This window comes from Diadema antillarum, unplaced genomic scaffold (assembly GCF_040938485.1).
Source record: "Diadema antillarum isolate AM-2024a unplaced genomic scaffold, OU_Dant_1.0 seq00000368_RagTag, whole genome shotgun sequence".
NCBI lineage: Eukaryota > Metazoa > Echinodermata > Echinoidea > Diadematoida > Diadematidae > Diadema > Diadema antillarum.
In genome coordinates, this window is record NW_027271369.1 from 3,625,334 (window position 1) to 3,647,827 (window position 22,494).

Here is a 22,494-nt window from a genome sequence, read left to right on the forward strand (position 1 = left end):
GTTAATGGGCCCTTAATCATGAACAAAATCAGTATTCTGAGGACATAATTAAGGTATGATTAAGTCCCCTATAATTATCTTAGGTTCCTCCCATCTGATTGTTATTCCATCCAATCAGACGCGTTGTTAGAAGCCAAAATTATGATTACGCGCGCAAATATGCCCTCAATGCCCTCCACCAAACGTTTGTTAATGTAGCAACGTGTATACTGCAACCTTTTCATTGTTACATTTGGGGATGTTTGGGGATGTTAAAATGTCTGAAGGTAAGCAATTTGGAAGGAAATTTGATGTAATGTATGTTAATCATGTTGGAAGTAATACGTAATTCATGTGTGTTTGTGTAGGAGTTCTCAAGGAGTTGGGAATCCCCTTTTCCTCCCGTAATTATTTGAAAAAAAATCACGGCGAGATTGCGTCCGTATAATAGAGAGATCCGGATAAAGGGAGGCCGGATAAGAGAGGTTCAACTGTACAGCAACGGGCATCACAATTTACAAATTAGTCCTTTTTATTTCATTTTGAAATTGAACTCAGGATTTTTGCTTCAGAGTGTCTGTCTTCAGCATGCAATATTTTTTTGCTATTTGATGAACCCACATCTGCACATTTAACCCAGAGTGAGGGTGCCTTGGATTACTAGTACTGTACATGCCACATTATGCAAGTGTATTTTTTTTTAATCAGGACTTCTAAACAATTGTGCAAGAGGTTAACTTTGTGATTGTAAAATGAAGTCATGAAGAGAGACATGTACAACATCACATTCATGTGAAGGTCCGAGTTAAAGAATCAGCAGTGGACTCACAAAATCTGAGAAAACTAGAACTATCACTGAAGGTGATTAATACGTACACGGACACAAATTTCTTTCTACCACTACACCAGCCAAGCCAGGTGGCTGGCATCTGCCGCACGCTTGTTGGGTGACACACTGTCAGAACATTTTCTCTTTATCTACCATGGGGGGTTCTTCTTATGCACTTGTCAATTGTAGTCACGGCCCATGGGTACCCGGGGATGGCCGGGACTTGCAACCAAGTTGGGCAGGGATTTCAGCATTTTTTTCGCCCGGGTGGGTCGGGAATAGACCGGGCTTTGTAGGGGGAAATTCACTTAATTTGCCCCGGTGGGCCGGGGATGTACCGGGGTCTTGTCGGGGGAAATTCAATTATTTTGCCCCGGTGGGTCGGGAATGGACCGGGCTTTGTCGGGGGAGATTCACTTATTTTGCCCCGGTGGGTGGGGAATAAACCGGGGCTTGTAGGGGGAAATTCACTCCAACCAAATGACAGGCATTTGGGGCGGGAATTTTGGCCGGGATTGAGCCAGATTTTGCTTGAGAGTTGACCATGACTTGTACCATTTCCAGTACGGTAATGTGACCACAAATCATTTCGCTTGACTAGCAATTTCCCCGCTATTGCAATTGAGGACTCGGTAACATTGCCCAAAAGTTGCGTAAACGCATGAATCACGTAAGAAAATAGAGCCTAGCACAAAACATGCGCGATTTGCGCATTTCATGAATTTTTCTGACGTGGAACCTTCTATTGTATTGTCCGCGGATGTGTGCCAGAATCGGCGCTTTACACGATTCCATGCGGGCTCCGGTCACCTGCACTGCCCAAAAGTTGCGTAATCGCATAAATCACGTAAGAAATTTGGTGTTGCGTGCTTGTCCGTCGAGAATTTGACCATTTTCGCTGATTTACACAATGAAAAAAATCACCGATGAATTGCGCAAGAACTACGGAAAGATCACGCAAAAATATGGCGCCACAATCATATGTGAGTTGTTAGTGATACATTAGTGATTCATCAATCAGTATTTCGTAAGTATTACATGCGCTTATTTGCGTGTTCTGTTAGAGATACATCATAGGCCTACGCCAATATTTTTTTTTCAGTGATTTTCAGTGATACGTAGGTGTTACAAGCGCGAAACATGCGTCATTATTTATGTCTGCTAATCATCAGTGGAGAGCCGTTGGTGAACGCGACAGCGGCAACATTTTCGCGAACAATCGCTGATATTCCACACATATTTCGCGCATTGTTCGCAGTAAAAGAACCACGCAAACTACGCAAAAATTACTTAAAAACAGCGCAATAATGCGTAAACTTTTACGCGAAGCCGAGTTTTGAGCTCCTCAAAACCCAGAATTGCGTAAAGCACCGATCTGGGCGCACATCAGCTGACAACTACGAAGGTTCAACGTTGTAGACAAAATCATGAAATGCGCACTGGATCGGGCATGTATCGCGTAAGGCTCGAATTTCTTACGTGATTCATGTGTTTACGCGACTTTTGGGCAGTGTGACAGGTCCTCAAAGGCCAGGTTTTTGAGCAGCTCAAAACTCGGCTATGCGTAAAAGTTTAGGCAGTATTGCGCTGTTTTACGTAATTCTCGTGTAGTTTGCGTTGTTCTTACGCGAAAAATACGCGAAATATGCGTGGAATATCAGTGATCGTTTGCGAAAATGTTGCCGCTATCACGTTCATGTGCGAATCATGCGCGATTCATACGGAATTCATTGTGATAAAGCGCAGATTATGCGTGATTTTCCGTGGACCTCAGTCGTCGCGCACAACCACGAATTCGCCCTATTTGGGGCCTTTGCGTGCCTATGTGCTGAAAGTGCGTGGTTTAGTGATTTTTTTAGTGATATTTCCGTAGTTCTTGCGCAATTCATCAGTGATTTTTATCGCGTAAAATCAGCGAAAATTCTCAGCGGACAAGCATGCACAACCAAATTTCTTGCGCGATTCATGCAAACTTACGCGACTTTTGGGCAGTGTGACTGGGCCTTGAGGGTCGGGATTTGGCCGGGGATTTCTATGCAAATATGCCCGGATTGTCGGGGACTTGGCCGGGGATTTCTGCACAAATATTGCCCGGGGATTTCAACTTCAATTTTGCCCGGCCCTGCCGGGGACTTAGCGGGGAATTTCCATGAAAATTTTGCCCGACCTGTCAGAGACTTGGCCGGGACTTGGCTGGGTGGTGTAACATCCCAAAATTGCAAGTGGGATGCAAGTCCCAGCCATCCCCCGGGTACCCAGGGGCCGGGACTACAGTTGACAAGTGCATTATTCTTCACCTTATCAGAGACACCTGGGTCCCCATTTCATAAAACTTGCGATCAGTAACAACTACCACATTTCTATAACAAATTTGCTCTCAGCCAATCAGATGCAAGGATTCCAGTAGCTCATAACAGCTACCATAATTTGTTATTGACAAGTTCTATGAAACGGGGTCCTGCATGGCTGCTAGCAGTGATTTGTTGTTTAACCCTAAAGCACAAGGGGGGAGCACAATGGGGGCACCGTTTTTTCGTTTGCCACTCCTACACCCTTTACCCGATTTCAACCAAACTTGGTGACTTTTCCTAAAATCTTATTACGAACATTTTGGTATATAATTTAGCTATGTTTGATATTGCTGGTTGCCATAGCAACCATAGACTGACAACCATGTTCGTCAGGTTTTGCATGTTTTTCTGTTCCAATTTCAATCAACAATATAATAATGGATGAAATGTGGGTTTTCTTGATTGTAATTTGCTGGAGAACCAAAATGTGAAGTAATTATGGTTGTGAATTACCCTGAAATGGTTTTCTTATTATTTTCTTTATTTTCATATGATGCACGGGCAGGCATCAAACAATAGATATAATAGAAATTATAGAAAATACAGCATTTTCCAAAGACTACCCCATTTATTTTCTGTCATTTTCACACAAGCTTTGCCTGTAATATCATTTGTTGATCATATCATCAATCTGCAAACTCAAAATTCTAATATTATGGAAATATTAAATGTGATACCAATATTGTTGTACCTATCCCAAGCAATACATCATAGGTTTAATCTATTTCTATGTGATGAATAGTGCCCGCCACATGCTGACATTGAGAAATTTCAACCACAACAAACAGTGAAGGCTGACTTGCTTTTCATTTGTGGCAAATATGAAAATGATTGATATAAAATAAAAGCATACACCCAGGGGACAAAGAAATATAAAGAAAACATATGAATTTAGCATACTTCCTATGGTATTTCTCTTATCATATAATAAAGAAGTAATATAGGGAGGCACAATGTGCCCCCGGGAAAAAGGCGGGAAATGTATTCTTTTTAAAGATACCATAGAACTTGCTCTGATCGCTGTCAGATACCTCCATTCAGATCAATCGCAGCGCTCATCTGCCTTGAACGTGTTTTGTACACCATGCTGCGCTATTTGCTCCTGCGCAATGCAGCCCTTGCAGTTATCGCAGAGCAAACTAGCTGCGATCGAGCAAACTAGCTGCGATCGACATATATTCCGACTGTGCAAGTGTGTCAAAATGGTGGAAAAATTCCTTTTTCTACTGGAGTTGAATCTCACTCATATGCAAATATTTGAGGCTGTTGGACTATAGAGTGAGTGTGTGGATGTTTGGAGATTATTTGACAAAACAGGTGAGAAAGTTGACCAAAAGATCGGTCTGTATCTGGTCGTTGGGACTGCATTTGGCTTCACGGATCCCCTCCTATACAGACCGTAGGCTAACCTTCGACTTGCTCTTGTAGTGATGTTCCTGTGGGGCTGCTCTGTCCGCTGTCGCATGCAGAGCAAACGTTACCATGCAGTGCTTTTTTTACATTCAAACAAGTTTGACATGACATAACATTGAGCAATCTTTGGGGTAACTTTTCCACATTATGCAATTAAAATACTTAAAAATAACTAGGTTAGATCACAGAATTTTTATCCACCATGATCCACATCGAGCAATATCACAACATCGCTGTTCTCTAGCTCAAGTAACCATTTAATACGTAAGTATGGTACGCAAGCTGTGCTCGAAGGCTATTGGCCGAGAAGGGACCATTCCTGTTGCACGTTCTAGTCTTCTACATCGCATGTGATTGGCTAATGGGTTAGGGTTAACTGCAACCAGCCCCAACACATAGTGTAATGGGGCTGTGCACTGTAGCATTCAGGATCATGACAGGGGTAGTAGCACGGATCAACTTAAAATCGAAAAGTTTCTTCAATTTGAAGACTTACAGGTGAAGTTGAGGTGTTGACAACAGGTAACATGCAACGTTTGGTTCTGCCAATAGTCCCTTTCTGTTTGAATTGATGACTTAATGTGACTCGGTCAAGGGGAACCTTGGAGAGCTACACTGAATTGACGGCCAGCGCATGCGCACAGATTTCAAATCCATTGACCGGATAAGATGTCGTTCTTCCAGGTTCCTCTCTAATTGTAATAAGGCGTGGCCTGTTGCCTTTTATTATTATCACTTTTTTTTGGATATCTCAGCCATTTGAAAACCAATTTTCATCAAAATAAATGTTGAATCCTTCCTAAAATTTTCATATTTCATATGACTCAATGAGGTTTCTCATTATCTCATTTAGAAATGTTCAAAACATGAATCCCCACCTCAACCAGTACTGTACTAAATGTTTTGACCAAAAGATCGGTCTGTATCTGGTCGTCGGTGAAATGTTCGGCGGAGACTGCGTCTGGCTTTACGGATCCCCTCCTTATACAGATCGAAGTCAATGATGCTGGCTCCTGCAGGGATGCGCTGCCAGCGGTCTCGCACAGATCGAATGTTACGATAAACCAAAGTTCAGACAGCTTTTTTTACATTCAAACAAGTTTGACATGACATGACACATTATGCAGCAATATTTGGGGTAAATTTCTCACATTGTGCACTTGAAATACTCACAGTAACTAGGTTATAACGCAGAAATTTTATCAATATCGCAACATCACACGTTCGCTAGCAGTAAGTCGCCATTTTGAATCTGTTAGCCAATCACATGCGAGGTACGTGTTTTAATTAAACAAAACACGTAGAAACTACCTCGCATGTCATTGGCTAACGGATTCATATTATGTTTCAGAGCCGTTTGAACGTGACGACGGCTGGTTGATGTGTGTTTTACGTTGAAAATTCTACCAAAATGTTGGGATTATTTCATTAATCTGGCGAGTGTAGTGCATTCTTGAAATGTTGATTTTGCTATAGGGGCAAGCATGGTGTCACCGGACTCCATGGTATTACCGACACACACATTTTTGCATACTAATGACATTCTGTACGCGCGAGACTTCATAGATTAGCCTCACAGAACTTTGTGTGGACCAAAATCACAAAAAATGCGACATAAAAATGTAAAAACACGAAAAAATTCACATTTTTTACCTCAAATTTATAATTGAGTGACCCGCACCTCTTCATATTTGAAATATTTGTGCATGTTTGAATCACATTTCACGACTGAAATTCTATGAAATCCCGCTCACATACAGGAAAAAAGCTGAAGATTCCAATAGAACCAAAAGTTCACTGATCGATATCAGAAATTTGTAGCCATCGTCCTCAAATGCGAACGATGTGGAATAGTTGCGCGCTATTAGGGGCCCGCAACTCGTCACCCCGCGCGTGCAGCTCCCATAGACAAAGCACGTAAACTAGAAGTAGAGTCTAACCAGTTGTAAAATACAAAATTTGAGCCTCACTTGCTGATATTTTTTTTCTTTGTCATCCGCTCGGTGAGAATGTGTACGGTGATTTGTGGGATAAATTGTGATTCTGGTGCAAGGACTATAGGTGCGAAAGATGTTGATTATTTCATTGCGAATATTGTGTCCGGTAATACAATGCGATTTTGCACCACACAAAAAGACAACTTTTTCAGAGGGGTATGTTTGAAGCATATTTTCTAAAAACTGGAGCGAACAATTGACATAAGTTGGCTAAATTCGTAATTTCCAGGAGTCTGTGAATAAGTGATATTATTTTTAGCCGAAATTTTGTCCTCTGAGTACGGAATTCAAAGCCACGAAAAAAGCGTCCGGTAATTGGATGTACCACCCTACAAGCTTAAATTTGCCGACCTAGGGCCGTGAATTAGATGCAATCGAGAAGGGTGCGGGTAGGGGCAAGCATGGTGTTACCGGACACCATGGTATACCGGACATGCACATTTTTGCGTATTAATGACATTCTGTATGCACAAGATTTCGTAGATGAGCCTCACAGAACTTTTGTGTGGACCAAAATCGCAAAAAAAGCGACATAAAAATGTAAACACACGCAGAAATTCACATTTTACCTCAAATTTATAGTTAAATGACTCGCACCTCGTCATTACTCATAGAATATCTAGTTAATATTTGTGCATGTTTGAATCACATTTCACGACTGAAATTCTATGAAATCCAACTCACATACCATACAGGAAAAATGCTGAAGATTTCAATAGATATTAACCAAAAGTTCACTGATCGATATCGGAAATTTGTAGCCACCGTCCTCAAACGCAAACGATGCGGAATAGTTGTGTGCTGTTAGGGGCCCGCAACTCGTCACCCGCGCGTGCAGCTCCCATAGACAAAGCACGTAAACTAGAAGTAGAGTCTAACCAGTTGCTGAATTTCTCACAAGGTTTTATTGCATGAACTATTTGAAATGTTCAAGACAGACATTTTACCGTAAAATACGAAATTTGAGCCTCATTTGCCAATTTTTTCTTTGTCATCCGCTCGGTCAGTGTCTGTGAGAATGTGTACGGTGATAAAAGATAATATAAAGTTTTGGTACCTCAAAGGTTTCCCTGAATTTCCTTGTCTTAGTTTGTGTTTGTGAGATTTTCCGTATAATTTCACCCTATTTTATGTAATTTTCCGGCAATCTGTGCCAGGAATAAGTCATCAAAGGAGTAGTTTTGGTCATTCATGCAATTTTTTTTTCATCCTCGTGGTATTTTTTGATGGATTCTCGAGCGATTTATCAGTGTTTTGATACTACTTTTACCAAGTACGAGTATGTGCAATGTATGTGCGAGGTAGCCCGACCAGACGCTGTAAGTACGCTGTGCGAATACAGCGTCTGACAGGCGAGGCATGCAGCTTCAAAGTGAGGAACCTCAACACAACTAAAAAACTTATGAAAATGTATACTTTTATTCTACAAAGAATATGTTACTCACACTAAATGCATGCTTGTATTACAGAAGAATTGTTCACCACACCGGGTCCATAGAGAGCCCTTGCGATAAGTCCGTGGAACAAAAAAATAACAATTTCTGGCGCAATTCCTGACCATCCGGGTGCCGTTTATCGTTGCAAAATTCAAAATGGCGCCTTCATGCTCCAAAGCGAGCGCGGCATATGCAGTGAGAACGTACTGGTACTGTATTACAGAACCTATACTGAGTATCGTATTGCGTAGGGCCTACTGCCTAACGTCGTCTGCTGCAGAGAGATCTTATGCGTGCGTGCGCTGCTTGAGTGTAGCAGCACGTTCCATAGCATACAGCTCCATGGGGCATTCACATCACGTATACGTAATGCGTATTCAAATTGGCCTGGCGTGAAAGACAATGTACTGTTTGGACATGCTGGATATAATCATCAATTTCGGTAAGTTTCATAACGTAAATTTGAATACTGATAGCATAGATATAGAGTCTTATTATTAAAGATTGTATTAGATGAGTTTGAGGTGACAAAAATGATCTTAAGTATCAAAATTGAAAGCGATCGGAATCCGATTACAGAGCTCTCTTCGCGGTTGGTGGTCCCGCCTGTACAGCCCTGTCGCGACGTACCTACGTACAGCGACTGGGCTGTGTATAGTTATGTGCGAGGATGTTTGAAGTGCATAGATCAATGTTGATAATGTTAGATTTCCGAAGCGAGCGACCTACCCGATACCAGCGGTGCGCTGCGAGGCTGTTTGGGTACATACAAACGGGTTACAAGAGCGGGATTGCGTGCAGTGACTACACGCACTGACTACATGCACTGTGCATGCTAGCGATGCAGCGAGCGAGACGGTGCTTACAATACACATGGCCAATGCAGTCGTGGCTCAGCCAATCAGCAACAAGGTAAGACCTGGCCAGGGCATCGCGGAGCGGAGAGAGCCAGAGTGAGAAGCGGCCAAGATATTTTTAGCTCTCTCCTTGCTGCGATCGCACAGCCGATAGTCGAGATAATGATATTCTGTAGGCAATCGGGAGTTGAGCGGTGGAGCGGCAGGCAATAGGGAGCTTTAGATTTTAGACGCGCGGACGTTCAAAGGGAAAAAAACATGGTCTGAGCGTGCGCAGTAGCTTGACGTGCGCTACTGCGCACGCTCAGACCATGTTTTTTTCCCTTTGAACGTCCGCGCGTCTAAAATCAAAAGCTCCCTATTCTCGGTGAGTTCGGGGCGACATGAATTATGCATGTCAGGGATCTGCGCTTGCGCTGTGTTGACTGAGGCGCTGCTTAAACTGTGTACCACATGGCCTATATGGCAGCCAGACCGTAGTGAGCAGCAGTTATGGAACAAATTACCCATGTTATGTATCTTAAGCAAACTAATACAGTACATGATTTCAAACATTTGTTGAAAACATATCTCTTTAACATGTCCGTGGACCAGGTTTAAAACTAAGCAATGTTTATCACAGCTCTGTCACTTTTCATCTTGTTTTTGCCTCCTCTCTCTCTCACACATGTCTATTTTCCTTATTTCTAATCTATTTAGATAGTTCCTTTTCCTTCAATGCGCAGAACAGTTAGAGCTATAGAGACATTAGTCTAGTTTGTTAATCTATTTTTGTGATATGCGCCATATAAATATGGTTTATTATTATTATAGACTAACGTTACAACTAGCTCTAGCGTTAGTAGAAATCTAAATTAGGTTAGTGCGAAATCGCGAAAGTTAACGTTAGAACTAAATTATACCTTCTTCTTCTTCTTCTGATTAAGTCTGCCTCCTTCAATAGACTGAAGATTCTTGCAGACTGGTGCTATTTACATTATAATACAATTTATTTACAGATATTTACCAGCACATAGAAAATTTGACGAAAACAACTAGCCACTGTGATCAACCGTTAGACGGTTTCGAAATGATCCCACAGAAGGCGCTGAAACAATGTCTGACGACAGGGAATTCCAGTTCCTTACAGTTCTTGGGAAGAACGAATGGCGATGCGATTCAGTTCTCGAATATGGTACCTGATAGGAGTGTGGTTGCGAGGCTCTCGTTAACTGAGTAGCCTGTTTGATAATATAGTCCTGTGCTGAAAGAGGAGTAAGATTATTGTGTATTTTGTACATCATAATTAGCCTGTCATTTTCTCTGCACTGTTCCAGAGTGGTCCAATCAAGTTCTTGTAGCATTTTGGTGATACTCGAGGTGTTATGGTAGCAATTTAAAGTGAATCGCGCAGCTCTTCTCTGGACCATTTCCACTTGGTGGATTAGGTTCTTGGTAGATGGGTCCCAAACTGTAGAAGCATACTCAACAATTGGTCGAACCAACGTTTTGTAAGCTGTGGCTTTAACATCAGAAGATTTTATGCGAAGATTGCCTTTTAGAAATGCAAGCACGTTATTGGCTTTATTGACAGTATTATTGATGTGTTGGGTCCACTTCAAATCAGAAGTGATGGTTACACTAAGTACTTCACGGATTCAACAGATTCAAGAGGGGCGTTATTTAGATGATACACGTGTTGCACCTTACTTCTTTTCCTGGATATTGTCAAAACCTTGCACTTATCTGTGTTCAAATCCATCATCCATTTTTTCGCCCAGTCACCAATTTTGTTTAGGTCCTCTTGAAGATTTTGCGTATGATGTTGATTGTCGATGGTCATGTAAGAAATCGCATCATCGGCAAAAAGGTGAACCTTTGATGCGAGACCATCAGGCAAGTCATTGATGTAAAGCAGAAAGAGGCAAGGCCCAAGAACCGACCCCTGAGGCACTCCAGATCCTACCGCTACTATTAAGATTTAACCCTAACTAGGCCGGGCTATTTAGGTAGTTGATAGAGCCGGGGGGGGGGGGGGGGGGGGCCTCCCAGGCCCCCCCTCCAGATCTCGGCCGTCGACCGCGCGATCGCGACGAAAATTGGCACACACATTGCCTATGATGTAATCTAAAATACCATTAAGTTAATTTTTCAAAAATTCATCATTTATGCTAAATTATGCTTATTTATGCATGATGATGCATAAAATCAGACTAATTGGTATAAATCACAAAATAAAGCTCAAAACAGGCACATTTTTTGTGTAAATATTCTTTTTAGAGTCCTTAGCAAATGTAATTTTAAAAAATTGTGATATCAGAAAAATTCTTTAGCATTTTATTGTTTTTTGAATTTCTTATGTATTTCGTTGTTTTTCGACTTTATGTTTTTCATTGTTTTTTCCATGAAATTTGTCCGCGACATCGCTCCGAACAAGAAAATATGTTATTCATTGATTTTAATCAATAAAACACCAAAATAATCATGCTTTTATGAAATTTGCCAGTAAGCACAGTTTGCATTGAAATTGTACACGAATTAACGTTTTTGAGCAATTTTTGGTCTGACATGCATGTACATATTTACGCGTAACTTCGGAACCGCGCGCCCGGGCGTCACAAATCTGGTGTCAAAAGATGCGGGAGACTCGAAAGAAACAAGAGACCCGCGGGTCACGCGCTCACCTGAGTATCGCAATTCCACCTTCCATGCATTCTTGCACACTCTTACCTGAGAACATTGGAAATTTTAGGTCTGCATATGGATCCCTCCCCCCCCCCCCCTCAACTCGGGGGGGGGGGGGGGGGGGAGGGGGCAGGCAGTCCTGGATCTGAATCTGCAAATTAACAAACTTGGAACTAAAGTCATCAATGTACAAACTCATGGTATTAACTTTGCTTTATCATTTCTGGTTCTAGAGCAGAAGATTTTAAATATTCCTTAATGTTGGGGGGGGTGGGCCCCCTAGGGGCCCCCAAGAGGGACATGGTGCCCATTTGAAGGAATTGAGATTCTATCCCCGAGGGATGCTACCTGCTAAGTTTGGTCAAAATTCATCTTGAGGTTTTCAAGAAGAAGATGAACATGTACAATTCAGGCTCCATTACAAGTGTTGGACTTCTCCCCAGCCCTCTCCTGGGTCCTAAGGGCGTGGGGGGGGGGGGGGGAATGAATCCGCCAACCCCATGAACAAACTTAAAACTACAGTCATCAATGTACTAACTCATAGTATCATCTAAGCCCTATCACTTCTGGTTCTAGAGAAGATTTTTAAAGGTTCCTTAATTTTAGGGGGTTTGGCCCCCTAGGGACCCCCCAGGTGGGCAATGGTGCCCATTTGAACAAATTGAGATCCTATCCCCCTAGGGATGCTACCTACCAAGTTTGGAGAAAATCAGACATGGCGATCTCAAAGTGAAGATGAAAATGTACAATTTAGGCCCCATTAGGACCCCTCCCCACCCTCTCCCCTGGGTCCCAAGGGGGCACCCCTGATTCCCCCATGAACAAACTTGAAACTACAGTCATCAATGTACTTACTCATAGTATCATCTAAGCCCTATCACTTCTGGTTCTAGAGAAGATTTTTAAAGGTTCCTTAATTTTAGGGGGTTTTGGCCCCCTAGGGACCCCCCAGGTGGGCAATGGTGCCCATTTGAACAAATTGAGATCCTATCCCCCTGGGGATGCTACCTACCAAGTTTGGTGAAAATCAGACAAGGCGATCTCAAAGTGAAGATGAAAATGTACAATTTAGGCCCCATTAGGACCCCTCCCCACCCCCCTACCCTGGGTCCCAAGGGGGGCACCCCTGATTCCCCATGAACAAACTTGAAACTGCAGTCATCAATGTACTTACTCATAGTATCAATTAAGCCCTATCACTTCTGGTTCTAGAGAAGAAGATTTTTAAAGATTCCTTAATTTTAGGGTGTTTAGGCCCCCCTGGGGCCCCCCAGGTGGGCCATGGTGCCCATTTGAACAAATTGAGATCCTATCCCCCTAGGGATGCTACCTGCCAAGTTTGGTGAAAATCGGTTATGGGGTTCTCAAGAAGAAGATGAAAATGTAAAAAGTTTACGCACGACAGACGACAGACGACGCACGACGCACAACGGACGCCGGACGAAGAGCGATCGCAATAGCTCACTTGAGCCTTCGGCTCAGGTGAGCTAAAAAGTCATGAAACGTCGCGGCGATAGCTTTTTGCGATTGCGATACATCGCGCAGAACGTCGAGGGGGGGGCCCCCGGCCTAGTTAGGGTTTATACCATCCAAAACAACCCTCTGACTTCTTCCATTGAGAAAACTTTGAATCCATTTCAGATTTTTCCCCCTGATACCGTAGTAGTCCAGTTTACGTAAAAGCCGCTCATGTCCAACCTTGTCAAAAGCTTTTGAAAAATCCATGACTATAACATCCGTTTGACGCCCTGCATCCAAGTTCCTTTGTAAATCGCTTGTGAAACCAAGTAATTGTTGTTCACGTGACATGTTCTTACGGAAGCCATATTTTAGGGGAAAAATGATGTTATTTTCGTCCCCATGCTTCATAATTTTGCTGGCTAAAATGTGTTCCATTAGTTTACAGCAAATACATGTCAGCGACATGGGGCGGTAGTTTACAGGAGTAGATCGATTATGCACTTGTCAATGTAATGACTCACCCCACTACCCCCGGACATGGGTGCGTCATTTCCTCGTTTGGTCCGTCAAATTTGTGACCTAGGTGTTCGTCATTTTACCAGCTTTGTCCGTCAAATTTTTGACTGAGGGGTGCGTCAAAATCCCATCATTGTCGGTCAAAATTTTGACCGAGGGGCGCGTCATGGTACGTCACTTGGCTATGGAAAATAACACGCATTATTTTGAACCGAGGGGTGGGTCCTGGTACGTCACTTGGCTATGGAAAACTGCACGCATTTTTGCACGCTACCGGTCCCGGATACACGTACCGCGAGTGAAATTACAGTGAGCACTTTCCCGCGGCAAGTGAAAATCAAAGTCGGGAAGCGTTTTGGAATAAGAGGAAAAAATGCTTGCCAGAATCTGGCAAGCAAAGAATTTAAAAGCCACCCTTTCTCCTTACATTTTCCCTCCAACAAACCCATGAAATCATGCATACTCAATCTCAAACCAGGGACTGTTCAGCGATGTAACAACATAGTTCAATCTTTCCTGTCGAAACGGCAGCAGAAGAACTGCCTGCCGCATGCCATTTTCTGCTCGCGGGATAGCCCAACCAGCTGGCCAGACGCGCGCGCGACGCTGTTAGTTAGCTGTGCGAATCTCTACGTACCGCGACTAGGCTGTAGTTACGCAGTACTCGAGCGGGAATATGAATGCCGTGGCGTGGTGTGTACCTACCGTCATGTATGGATTGCATGCACAGAATACATACTACTGTACGGAATATCGTAGCAGCAGCGTGATGTACAGTGAATGACAATACGGTGCTTACATGGTAAGGAAAACTTGCCGAAACTTTTACAAATTATGTGTACGAACCAAAAGAAAATGAAATTGCTTGAATAAAACGTATGCAAAAATCGTTTCAGTATTTACGGGGGTGCGTCAAATGTACCGAGGATGTCCGTCAAAAAAGTGACCGAGGTGTGCGTCACTTTCAACGTGTTGTCCGTCAAAAAAGTGACTGTGGTGTTCGTCACTTGCAGCGTTATGTCCGTCAAAAAAGTGACTGTGGTGTCCGTCAAAAACCCCGTGTGGTCAGTCAAAAAATGACCATGACGCACCCATGTCCGGGGGTAGTGGGGTGCGTCATTACATTGACAAGTGCATTACCTTTCTTGTAGACTGGTACAACATTTGCTTCACGCCAATCATTTGGTATTTCACTTAATTCATATGACAACCGGAATATATTGCAAAGAATTGGAGCCAGAATTTTTGCCAGCTGCTTCAAGACTCGTGGAGTTATACCATCCGGTCCAGGGGCCTTGTATGTCTTCAAACCACAAAGCAACTTCTCTACACCCTTTGATGTAAACAAAATATCCTCCATTTCTTCAAAGTCCGAGGTTTCCGGTAGTAAGTCATTCGGTATGGGAGTTTCCTTGGTGAAAACACTTTTGAACTGTTGGTTCAATGCTTCAGCTTTTGCAATTGGATCAGTGATCGTAATACAATCACTTTTCAGTTCTCTTATTCCTGTATTATCAGTCCTGTTGTGTTTGATGAAGCCCCAAAATCTCTTCATACTCTCAAATTCTGTGGTATCTTCATCGATAGAAAAAAGAGATTCCACATAATTCCAATAAGCCCTCCTTAGCTCCTGTTGCAGTGATTTCTTAACTGCTTTCAACTCTTCCTCCAATTGAAAAGGGACTACCCCGTGGTTTCTCAATTTCCAGGGGCGGATCTAGCTTTTTTCCAAGGGAGGGGTTTGAGGGGCTGAGCTGGGTATTGCGAGGGAGCGTAGCGACCAAGCCCGAGCGAGCGAAGCGAGCGAGGGGGGGAGGGTTTGGGAGGGGGGTATCCCCCCTCCCACAGTAGGGAGATTTTTCCATTTTTAGGGTTGCCAGCTTGCGATTTTAAGCATACTTACATGCTCTATCTTTTTTCTTTTTTGCCGACCCTGGCTCCGCGGTCCCTGGGTTTGTGATGTCCCAATGGCGATGCAGAGCATCGTCCACAAGGCGATGTCTGTGAGCCGCGTGGAGCCACGTGGCGTCGCGCCGATTTTTTTTTTTTTTTAGCTATTTGAACCCCGTAAGTGATGTTTTCCTGGCATCTACTAACGTAATGGAGAACATAAAAAGCAGTCCATGATATTACGTCTTATTAGAATAAGATCAAATAACAGTTTAAAACAGGCGCGCCAGAAGCAGTTTTGGATTGGGGGGGGGGGGCAAACATTGGAGGGGGCTCAAGATTAGACCATGCATATGTTACACAATATACACATACACACACACACACACGCACACGCACACACATCTATTATATATATAACGTAACGTAGTCTCCTGTTTAGGGTTTGGAAAAGAGACTAACTGCGAGCGAACGCGCCGCGTGAGTGTGAGATTGCGTTGGGTTACCCATAGCACTCGTACCCTTTTGAACTCGCAATAGTCTGTGTGGTGTGTTAGTCTCAAATCTCAGCCACGTAGCCTTGCTAAAATCATACGCAAAGCCATACGATTCGCGGAGTGACAGTGTTCAGCGCGTTTTTTTACAACTCTGATTCTTCAACCAAAGGCAATAAAACAATGTTTGTTACATTACTGCACATGACAAGAACGACATAGCTTCTCGTAGGTTTTTACAGCTTTTTGTAACTGATTTCAAGCATATTTTTTTTTTAAAGGATAGGCGAGTACAGTACGTAGATAGCGAATATATCATAAGCTCATGCGGCATGAAGCAACGCGAACACTGATACATGTACATTTTATCGCAAAAAAGTTTTTTGTAATCATTTTCATTTGTGGAACTACCAGTTTATCCCTTATTGCCAATGTTCCCCATCCGTGTATACCATAATAGATCTGCATGAGCTATGGCCAGGTGATCTGCTTCCACGACATGCATCGTATTGTTCGTTGTTTTCAATAAAGTACACAACAATTATTGTATGATGTATGAGAGAACTAGAAATGTCGCTATGGCGCCTGATGCCTCCGCCATAATGCATGATTCTCCCAATAGGCGTATAGTACAATGTCTTCACAATGTGTGATCCATGACAGTTTCACATTACTGGCAAAATATTGATATGACAGGTTTGTCAGAAATGACTTGAATGTTCACTTTCCTTGAACTGGGTTTGCTATAATTGTCGAAGAGTGCAGGTACACATATTTGGGGAATTGAGAATTTTTAATTGAATTCTGACGGACCCTTTTATAAGTTTATGCATTGATTGAATAATTTCCAAGGTATGAAGAAAGAGTGCAATTACAGTACAAAATATATATATATATATATATATATATATTTTTTTTTTTTTTTTTTTTTTGGGGGGGGGGGGGCATTGAAACCGGCCTTTGACCCTTAACCTTTGACCTTTGACATTCTGGCTGGAAATTTCCTGGAGAATCTCCATTAGGTACTGCATGTATATATTAAGTTTGAAAACTAATAATGCAAGCATTTCATATACTAGTGTATGAGGGAAATACTAAAATATTGAGGAGTTGACCTTGACCTTTGACCCCAAGACTATTGACCTATGACCCCTCAATTCCCTAGATAATCTCTGCCAGTCAGTACATGCGTATGTACCAAGTTCCACGAAGATACATTGAACCATTTGTGAGAAAAGTGATATTACATTTTCACCTAACCTTTGACCTTTTGACCTTTGACCTTATGACATGAAACTCTCTCTGGAGAATCTTTATGCAGTAGTACATGTCTACACCAAGTTTCAAGAAAATACCTTAGGGCATTGCATAGATATTGGGGAAATAGCAACATTTTTAGCATTTGACCTTGACCTTTTGACCTTTGACCTCTTGCCAAAGTCACTAAAATCTACTCAACTAATTGTCCCATCATACATCATCCTTGGACCAAGTTTGGTGAAAGCTGCTTCATCCAGTTTTGAGTTATCACGTAAACAGATAAATTTCAGGATTTGACCTTGATCTTTGACCTTTGACCTCAGTCCGATTTCACTAAAAAAACTAATCAAGTAATTGTCCAATTATCATACATCATCCTCCTACAAAGTTTGGTGAAATTTGCTCCATCCAGTCTTGAGTTATCACGTAAACGGATACAATTTCATGATTTGACCTTGACCTTTGACCTTTGACCTTTGGCAGATTTCACCCAAAATCTAATCAACTAATTGCCCCATCATACTTTATACTTGGACCAAGTTTGGCAAAATTCAAGTCAATATTACTCAAGTTATCGCGTAAACGAAAGCGGACGGACGCGACGACGGACGTACGTACGGACGTACGTACGGACGGACAACCCGAAAACATAATGCCTCCGGCACCACTTCGTGGCGGAGGCATAAAAAGATAAATCAGAGAACAAAGAATGTGTGTGTACTGGTGTGTGTGTGTTTGTCTGTGTGGCTTGTTATTCATTAAGTTTTAAAATGGAATGAATTATATGTACTGCTGTGATCTTAAGTATTGGAAATCTACCGTTCAAGGAGTGAGTTAAAAAATAAAATAAAATCAAGCAACCTTTCTGTTTGATAAATTTTATTTTCCCTTCACTTATATGCCTGTTCCTCAAACACCACATCTTATTTTCTAGTTTCTTTGCTTTCTTCTTGCGACTCAACGGAAACAGACAGGGCAACACACATGTTGCTTTGATGAAAAATCTCTTGTCCAACTCTCTCCAAAATTATTCGGAATGAGCTTACATGCAAATTCATAATTGTTACATGAATAATTATTCATACATCGATTTATCTTGACGAAAATGCAATGGGGAAACAATGACTCAAACAGAATGATATCATTCATCACATATAAATGAAAATGCAACCTCAGATGAGTTGAGGGATAAAAGAATGGGAAAGGCCCTATGAGAGAGGAATGATATACTTACAAGTGTTGTACTGCTATAAAGGACTCAGTTCATTTGAATAATTATTGAATGGAGTGGATTTCGGGTTCAAAATAAATTCTTTTTTTTCTGCTTGTTTATCTTCCGTACATTTTTCTGAGCTCTACTGTTCACAATTTGTGATTCCCTCGTGTTTCTCATTATTCTTTACCATTTGCAATTTGCAGGAACGACAGCCCAGCCGTATCCGTAGCCCGTAACTAGACAGTCTATTTGCAAAATTAATTATATCTCAGGGTAATAATTACATCTAACAAATGACCTGTACCGGTTGAGAAGTCTGGGTATAGTTCTTACTTGGGGTCGGGAAACAGAAAAAAAATCAAGTTATCACACTTTGATACAAGCACTTTATTTTCAGGTACAAGTAATAAAAAATTTATATTTTTTAACAGTTTATAAACTTCTTTCGGTTCTGCTGAGCTATTATGTGCCATTGTATTCCACATTCGTAACAAAATTGCCATATTGCTCTTGATTTACAAACCCTCTGCAAAAAAAGAAGAAGAAAATAATAAAAAAGTAATAATACAAATATCCGTGTGAAGCAGAGCAATCAAATTATATTCTGATAATATAGGGCCTAACTGCTATAGAATAGCTTCGGCGACCTCTTTCACACCATGATTAGCTTGTCACTCGTATCACACACGCACACATCGCCACCGTTATCTCCACGGTCATGACCAGTAACACTCACTATAACAAGCTATTACGTCTCTTCGTAACAAGACTGCTTAGAAAAACAAAAATGGTTCGTACCTGCCAGAATATATTCGGTCATTATTGCAATCATATGTCAAATCTAGCCCCACTATTACATTTCAAAATCAAAAGGGTCAGCGATTTCGCAAGGCAAATGTGAGATGTTTTAGTTGAAGAAAGTAGAAGGTTGAATACGATCGATGAGATCGTGTTACATACAGTACTGTACACAGCACTGTACACATTACGTACGACGCGTCGGCTGCTAACATGTCGCATGGTCGCATTCCAGTTCGGGAAACCCACTCACAAGGGGGGCCCCTCCTTATAAGTAACCCGTCCCCCTTATAAGTAACCCCGTCCCCCTTATAAGTAACCCCCGGGGCACCCCTTATAAGGAGTCTCCACGCTTTTTTGCAATGCAACGCGAAAATGAAAGGACTGCGGCAATTCGCTTGATTATGTCCATAAAGCTTCACAAGTTTCCTAGTTACTCACGAAATTTGAGCAAAATCGGTTTGAGGCATCATATCTAAAATCATGGATTTAAATGCGATGTCCAACGACCATTCAGACAATAGGCGGCGCTCTTGCTCCCTATTCCTTCCCATCGTCCCTTGCGTGAAGCTATTTGCGATAAGGTCTATATGATACTGATCAGTATCTACCTTTGGTAGATCTACTTTTTGGTAGATCTACTTTTTGGTAGATCTACTTTTGGTAGATCTACTTTTTTACCTAGAAGCTAAATTTACTTTTTTTAGCGCCGAGTAGATACCCTATCCAGAGTGATAGCGCTGAGTGATAATTTACTCTATCCAGTTTTCAGCGTATTCATCCAGATCCAGATAGCGCCCGTAACGATTAAAAAAGGCAGGAAATGCGATTTGTTGCGAGCTTCTAGCACACACAGAAAATATTCACTGATTCTGAAGAAAGTTCTAGATGTGCGCGGCGCGGTGCCCTGGGTAAAAAGGAACTGGGCTGGGACATGTATGTGACAGGTTGATTTCACGTGCTACTCTAACGTGCAATCGAGTACCACGAAGCACTCACACGACTTTGAATTCAACGAGCAACGCTCTACTTGAGAGTTTAAAAGTATATGATCATAAATCTCACCTCCATAACCACTCTACCGACGGTCTCTTTATCGGCAGTAATGTCGAAGAAAACTCTGGGCCTGGCCATGCTAATAGTTGCTAATTGGCGTCGGAATGCGCTAAAAATCGCAATTTTGCCTTGCCTGATGGACCTGAGGTCAAAGGAAGTAAGATGAGAACCAGCAAAAAGAATGTGCTTGTCTAATGCTCGTCGCGTCGGCGGCGCGGCGTCGACGGTGTACAACGTACGGTCGTATCGGTCGCGCTCGCGTACGTACACGTACGTGCGCGCATGCACTTACTGTGAGTATTCATTCAGCACAATCATATTACATGCGGTCTCCGAAAAATCTGTGCTCGTCGGTACGGTCGCGGTGCGCACGCTGTATTTGGAGTGATGATTGCCATGCAGAATGTCTCCGCCGCCAGTGGAGACAGACAGAGTTGTGTGCGCATGCGCTGCAGGTGGGGAACTAGTCTACGCATGCGTACCGTGCAGTTTGCCACCGCTTCAAGGCGCGGTGAGAAATTCCTATGAGATGAGAGTCGTCCGAAAAAATTCGGCCAAGATTAAAGGGACTGTACAGTACTGGATGAAGTGATGATTTATGTTTTGAACATTCCCAAGTGAGATAATGAGAAACCTCTTATGAAATATGAAAGAGCATGTAACTTTAAGAAAGATTCAACGTTTATTTGATGAAAATTGGTTTTCAAAAATGTCTGAGATATCCCAAAAAAGTGATAATAATAAAAGGCGACAGGCCACCCCTTTTATTAGGATCTGTTACCAAAATGGAATTTTCAGAATTATAGATTCATTTTCAACAAACTGTTTGCCTGTGCAAATGAGATGGGAAAAGTTTAAAGTTTAAGTTTGTGAATTTTCACAGTAAGAAAAAGCACTTAATTGGAAAGAAAGACTCCAAATTGTTACCAGAAGCAAAACTATTGATTTAGGTGAACTTGAAAATGGCAATGATGTGAATGATTGTAATGAAGAGGTAGGCCTATTAAGTTTTTATCTTATACTGATGTAAAAGAGAAGTTAGGGAAATATATAAATACGAAGCCAAGGGAGCTGGTATACGAGCTCGCACAAGAATTATGCAAAAAAAGAAACACAAACCAGAAAAGCTTGGAAAATTATACCTGTTCACAAAATATCAAGCGTCTCTCTGACGAAAATAAGGTAATGTGTGAAGGATTACTCACACAAGAAGAATGTAAAAAAGCTGTGTTTGCAATGCAAAAAGATAAGGCACCCGGTTTAGGTGGAATTTCTGCTGAATTTTATCAGGTGTTCTGGCCGAGAATACAAACGTTTCTCGTAGAAGTCTTGAAAGAAAATGATTTATCTGGAATGATGTCAAATACCCAAAGAAAAAGTCTCATCACATTGTTATTTTTAAAAGGTGGCAGTCAACAGCTGAAGAACTGGAGACCTATCACTCTGGAGTAAACCAAGGAGGTGGCTAAACGGTGACTACAAGATAATAGCAGCCGTAAGTAAGGTCATTATAGGCGGAAATGTGAATGGAACTCAGACAGGATACATAAAGGGCCGCTTAGTAAATGTAAGGTTGACGAAAGGTATTATTGAATATGTTACGAAAAGCTGTAAAACCGGAGCAATAATGCTAGCAGATTTAGCTAAAGCATTTGATGTTTTAGACATATAAAATTTTTGAGTTTGTGCTGAGAAAGGTTAAATTTTGGTGAATCATTTCGAAAATGGATTCGTATTCTTTAGGAACCTATACACACATATAAAGCTCTGCATTGATTAATGGTTGGATATCGAAAAGTTTTAATGTTGAAAGAGGAGTCCAACAATTTAAGAATATCCACTGTCATCACCATTTTAGCAGCTGGATTCATGGCCAACAGCATCAGAGAAAACAGAAATATTCGCCCTATGGAATTAGCAGGCTATGATTTTCAACTTAAACTGTTACAATATGCTGATGATACTTTTTGTTTTTTGTTCAAGACGGAAAAATCGTTAGAGGAAATCTTAAAAGAGTTATATTTTTTTGGAGATGTAAGTAATAGCAGGTCCAAAGATTAGCAAAGACAAAACATTCATGATATGGCTGGTTAAACCATGTGGACCTACTACACACATGGACTAATAACGAATGTCTTTCATTGATCCCATCATCACCGCCGCCACCTGATTATGTGCATCTTAATGAGTACTTTCAGGTGCTTGGATAATGACGATTGTGCAATCGTGCATCGTCCCTATATACATTGTAATTTCCAGAGGGTATATGCATAAAAT

The 22,494-nt window shown here is 41.8% G+C and overlaps 1 protein-coding gene across 1 annotated transcript in view; it reads right to left on the reverse strand.

Moving 5' to 3' along the window:
- The window catches only part of LOC139731336 (peptidyl-prolyl cis-trans isomerase-like), a 36,775-nt gene extending 16,381 nt beyond the window's left edge, over window positions 1-20,394 (reverse strand). The window contains exon 1 of the mRNA XM_071642229.1: window positions 20,227-20,394. Within this exon, the coding sequence (XP_071498330.1) occupies window positions 20,227-20,295 (69 nt within the window). The 5' untranslated portion in view covers window positions 20,296-20,394. The remainder of the gene's footprint in view (window positions 1-20,226) is intronic.
- Between the last annotated feature and the right edge of the window lie 2,100 nt (window positions 20,395-22,494).